Source organism: Tupaia chinensis, unplaced genomic scaffold (assembly GCF_000334495.1).
Source record: "Tupaia chinensis unplaced genomic scaffold, TupChi_1.0 Scaffold000086_1, whole genome shotgun sequence".
Classification (NCBI taxonomy): domain Eukaryota; kingdom Metazoa; phylum Chordata; class Mammalia; order Scandentia; family Tupaiidae; genus Tupaia; species Tupaia belangeri.
In genome coordinates, this window is record NW_006159548.1 from 2,206,075 (window position 1) to 2,211,982 (window position 5,908).

A 5,908-nucleotide genomic window follows, 5' to 3' on the forward strand; every position below is an offset into this window, starting at 1 on the left:
GAATCACTTGACACTACGTTGTAGACATCATTACCCTTCACTCTTAACTATCAGGTCATCAGAAAAGTCATGACACATTTTTGCATAATAGAGAAAGAGATAAAAATACATCAAGGCTTTTCTAACAACCCAATATTTTAGTACATATATCGTATGCACATTCCTCACATTATGATTTAATTCTTTTTTTAGAGAGAGATTTTTGCTATAGGGAGTGTGTGCTTGCTGGAGAGATGGGGAGAAAGTGAGAAATCACCCCCCCCCACCACCAAGGGGAGATAGCCATATTGTAATCTTTTCTCCCCTATTCTTCTCTCTGGATATTGGGCATGCATGTACATCCAGCATGAATTTCAAGCCTCTGAGTCTGGGACTCAAACTGCAATTGACTATGTGGAAGTCCAGTGTGTTAACCACTAGGCCAGCTGTTGGCCCCACATTATATTATAATTACTTTTTGTTTAGAGACTTTTTGTTGTTGTTGTTGTTGTTGTTGTTGTTGTTGTTTGCCATAGGGCACATATGCTTGCTGGAGAGACAGACAGAAAGTGAGAAATCACCCCTCGGGGGGATGAGGACATCATAACCCGTTCTCCTCCATTCTCCTCTTGGAATCTTGGGCATGCACACAATACGCCATGAGTTTTAAGCTGCTGGGCCTGTCCAGGACTTGAGCCGTGGTCAACTATATGGGAGTCCAGTGACGTAATCATTAAATAATCTATTGGTCCCAATGATATAATTTTTAAACTTAGAAAATATAACACAGATATACAATTGTTTAATACAGTGAAATATTCAACATTTCACAGGAACAACTGCCTTAGGAACAATTGGTTCCTCTCCTCAGACTGAGGCTCACATGATGCATTTAGTTGTTATGTCTCTTCACCCTCAATTAAAAATAGCGTAAGAGCCTCTTTTTTGTCTTTCATGGCATTTAATTTTTTGAGATGTACAAGTTGGTTGTTTTATAAAACGTCCCGCAATTTGGGCTTAATTGTCTTTAAATGATTATTAGGTCGATGAGAAAGTCATGACATATTTTTCTATGATTTTATATGCAAAAAGGTGTCATGACTCCCTCAACGACCCAACAGATTTAGATTTAGATGATTCACTTTCAGCAAGAATATTACATAAACATGGTGTGTCTTCAGGGCAACACATGACAGGGGTTTTTATAAAGGAAATAGTAAAATTCTACTCATTTATCCCTTCAAAAAGGAAATAAATCCTTGGAAAGAAACAAAGAAAAGAAACTTAAAGTTAGTTGATTAATTAAGAGGCTATTGCAACAATCTTGAGGGAAGCCTGGTGAGGAAGAAATAGAAGTGATAAATATAAAGAAGGGGCATCTGGAGCCAGCAGGTGGCATGGTGTTTACGGCAGAAGATCCTTCATGGCCAACTATGTGGTTCGAGTCCTGGACTTAGAAGCTTGACCAGGCATGTGCATGTGTGTGTCCAAAATCACAGGAGGAGAAAGGAAGTGTCACGGCTGCAGCATGGTCATCCTCCTGAGGTGGGGGTGAGTTCTCACGTTCTCTCTTTCACTTTCTCTATCTCCAGCAAGTGCATGCACCGTATGGCAAAGATCTACAAACAACTACAATAAAAAGGCATTAAAAAAAAGAAGGCATATCTGACAAATCTTGTGAACAAGTAGATGTTAAAAGCATAGCAGAAAGGGAGAGTCACAATAAATAAGAATCTTGTATAAGGAAATACTGTTCTTAATAACTGAATAAGGGAACCAGCAATTAGCGTAATGGCTATGTCGCTGGACTCCCACGTAGTAGACCGCGGTTCTCGTCCCGGACCCGGCGGCTTAAAACTCACACCGGGCGTGTGTGCATGCGTGCCCAAGATCCCAAGAGGAGAATGGAGGAGAAGGGATTGCGGCGTGACCATCCCCCCTGGGGGGGTGATTTCTCGCTTTCTGTCTCTATGTCTCTCTCTGTCTGTCTGGCGAGCACACGCGCCCTATAGCGAAAACCTCTCCAAAAAAAAAATAATAATAATTGAATAAAAATGTTTTTGAATATTTATTTATTTATTTATTTAATTCTATTTGTTATTAGTTTTTAATGTGACCAGAGAGGGACAGAGAAAGAGAAACGGAAAGTGAGAAAGCAGGTTGCCAGGTCTGGGACTCAAACCACAGTCTGCCATGTGGGAGTCCAGTACTTTTAACCACTATGCCACCTGCTGGTCCCAAATAAAAATGTTTTATGCCTCTTACAAAAAAATACTTCCTTGAATTTTAAATGTTAACATAAATGGTTTACCCAGACATTCCTACTATGAACAATTTCTGTTGTTCTCAATTCTCCACTGCCATTTTGTGGAACCACTTGCCTTCTCCTCTCTTTTCTAGACTGGGCTGGTCATGGAGCATCTGTTCAGAACTAGACAAATGGATAGTGAGAGAAACTGAGGAATACTGGGTGCAGCTTACCCATTTTCTCTGAAGTGGGCAGAGAGGCAGCACAGAGTGCTAAGTAAGACCATGTACTCAGGAGCCAGACTACGTAGGTTTGAATCCTAGTCTTGAGCAAATTACTTAACTTTCCTCAGTTTCAGTTTTACCACCAATAGAACAAAAATAATAATAGTACCAATCTCATAGGGCCATTTTAGTATTGTACATTGATATGTTAGGCATTGAGACCAGCATCTGGATTGAAGTATGTAGTATAATTACATACTCATAACTAATAGCATTTTTTCTCTTGTTATAGGGCACATGCACTTGCCAGAGAGAGTGACAGAGAGAGAGGGCAGGAAAGTGAGAAATCTCCTCCTCCCTGAGGATGATGGTCACACCACAATCCCTTATTCTCTATTCTCCTCTTGGGATTTTGGGCACACACATACATGTACCCAGCATATCTTCCAAGCCACTGGGTCCAGGACTTGAACTGTGACTTTGGTCATGTTGGATCTACCTACCTTAACCACCATGCCAGCAGGTGGCTAATATCTTTTTATTATTAGATAATATATTTTTATTATTAGAACCAATAGAAAGGAAATGCATATTTAGGGAAAGTAAAAATGAGGACAAATATGAGAAAAAGAGTACACCAGATTAGGCAGCATTCTGTGGTGGAAAGAACAGAGTGATTACAGAGTACCACTTCAGTGACTGTAAGACATAAAGAACCCCAGAGAAAAGGGCAAGAGGAGGTTAAGGCTGTCTACCTCTGTTTTCTTTTATAAAAATGATTTTATTTAACTTTATTTATTTACTTAATTTGACCAGAGAGGGACAGAGCAAGAGAGAGAGAGAGAAAGAAAGAGAGAGAGAAAGTGAGGAAACCAGCTGCAGGTCCAGGACTCGAACCGCAGTCAGCCATGTGAGAGTTCAGCACCCTTAACATCATACCACTTACTGTTCCCAAAATTTACTTATTATTATCATGTTTTAAATCTCACCAGAGAGCGAGCGAGCGAGACAGAGAGAAAGTGAGAAAGTAAGTCGCCAGGTCATGGACTTAAACTGTGGTCGGATATACGGGAGTTCAGTGCATCAACCACCACACCATCTTCTGGCCCTTGACCACTGTTATGAATGGGAGCCTACTCTTTGCTGATTCTAAGATTTCAGTAAAGTAAAAAAAAATATTTTATATTGGGGCCAGCAGGTGGAATGGTGGTTAAGGTACTAGATCTCCACGGGGCTGGCTGTGGTTTGAGTCCTGGACCTGGGTGCTTGAAAATCATGCTGGGAGAATGTGTGTTTGTACCCAAAATCCCAAGAGGAGAATAGAGATGAAGAGATTGTGATCTGGCCATCCCTCCTTGGGCTAATTTTTCATTTTCCTTCTCTTTGTCTCTCTCTGTCTCTCTTGTGTGAGCACACAGATCCTATAGCAAAAACCTTAAAAAAAAAATAAAAAAACCTATGCCTATGCTCTGGTAGTTATGCTTAGTGTTTTCAGCTTAGCGGCTCCATTAGAGATGGTTCTTAAGGTTAATCATGAAGTACATTTTAATACAATAAATGTGTTTGATCGTTACCTCCACCACAGGGTTTGGAACACTGAGACCAGCTCTTCAAAGCCCATTCAAAAGTATCTAACTCTTCCCGGATGACATTGTTGCTGTTGATTGTAGGTACAGAGTCTTCGTGGATGATGTACTTATACGTCAGGCTGGAGCGGGTATCGTTCTCCTGAGGTATGATCTAACATATACATGAAATCAATATGTAAATCACCTGACACTTTTAAGTTTTAGTAAAAATGACAAATACTTCAAAATATTGCTCTTATCGAAACTGGAAAACATTCTAAAATATAATGCTTTTGTTACTGTCAACTAAGTGCAAGTGTACCCTGTTTAAAGATAAAAAAGCAAATATACAGAACTCTGAACATAAAAATAAAAAAAATCAAGGAATAAAATTTGTATTATAAAAGTAATTATGAGATTCTCTATAGGTTTCCTTAAACTATGCCATCTCCTTGTTGCATGTTAAAATTTTTTTTTATAATAAACTATTTTGTTATGATGATAAGGATAACAATGTTCCCTCTGTAAAACACACACATCATGGAAAATATAAAGGAAATAAAAAATACATAATTCTATGAAAACAGAGAAAACTAAAGTAATTTTTATTATTTTGGGGATATTCTATCAAGATGTTAAATTTGTGTGCTCGCTTTGGCAGCACATATACTAAAACTGGAACGATACAGAGAAGATTAGCATGGCCCCTGTGCAAGGACGACACGCAAATTCGTGAAGCGTTCTGTATTTTTATATATCTGAAATTCCCTAGTAATGTAAGTTTCTCTGGGATTCTCCCTTGTACTGATCCACCTGTGAAAAGGGAGATACTGCTTTTCAGACACCTCAGTAGAGTACCCCTCTTGAGACCACATTGGTAAAAACAACAGAAGAGAGACTTCAGCAAACATCAATTCACAGCAAAAGGGAAACACACTCACTCCTAGTCAGAAAAATGTTCCCTTAAGAGGTATTCAAAAGTGAATACATCTTCCAATGGCTAGAAGTAGAAGAAGAGTCTCAGGTCTGAATGAACAAGGAAATATGTCTCCATCGAAGGAAAATGGTAACTCCCCTCCATCTCTCGTAAACATGGAGGACGTTACCAAAATGTCAGACAAAGACTTTCGAACATTCATGGTTACCAAATTCTATGACTTGGAACAGAAAATAGAAAATGAACTACAGGAGATTAGGAAGTCCTTCCAGGACGTGAAAGAAGAAATGGACACTCTGAGAAAGAATCAGATGGAACTATTAGAGATAAAGTCTGTAATACAGGAAATCAAAAAGGTATTAAAAGTTGATTAGACCATGCTGAAGACTGAATCTCTGATGTAGAAGATAAAACCTCTGACCTAGAAAAAAACACCAAAAAGATCAAGAAAAAAACAACAAAAAAAAAAACACGAGGATAATATACGAGAAATACTAGTTTCCACTAGATGCCCTAAAATCCAAATAATTGATATCCCAGAATATGAAGAAACTAATAAGGGCATGGACAATCTATTCCATGAGATCATGGAAGATAATTTCCCAAGTCTAGAGAGACACTCAAACATCCAGACCCAAAATATACAAAGAACCCCAAATAGAATCTACCCAAGGAGATCTTCCCCACTACCCAAGAAGATCTTCCCCAAGGCATATCTTAGCCAGACTGTCCAATACCACAGATAAAGACATGATACTAAAACTGGCAAGAGAGAAATGAGAAGTGACTTACAAAGGCCATCCCATCAGGCTAACACCAGACCTCTCAACGGAAACAATACAAGCAAGGAAAGAATGGGAAGATGTATTGAAAGTTTTAAGAGAGAAACAATTTCAACCAAGACTATTATATCCTGCAAGATTATCCTTCATATGGGAAAAAAAAAAAAAAA

General features: G+C 38.8%; 1 protein-coding gene and 1 non-coding gene across 3 annotated transcripts in view; one reads left to right on the top strand and one right to left on the bottom strand.

Annotated features, from left to right (window-relative positions):
* ADAMTS3 (ADAM metallopeptidase with thrombospondin type 1 motif 3) overlaps positions 1-5,908 on the bottom strand; it is a 294,220-nt gene that overhangs the window by 16,829 nt on the left and 271,483 nt on the right. For both annotated transcript variants that reach the window (XM_027769729.1, XM_006142907.3), the window contains exon 18: positions 4,026-4,191. In XM_027769729.1, coding sequence (XP_027625530.1) covers positions 4,026-4,191 — 166 coding nt within the window. The remainder of the gene's footprint in view (positions 1-4,025; positions 4,192-5,908) is intronic.
* Positions 4,665-4,771, top strand: LOC114006802 (U6 spliceosomal RNA). Its single transcript, XR_003548480.1, has one exon. It is a non-coding gene; the product is annotated as a U6 spliceosomal RNA (small nuclear RNA).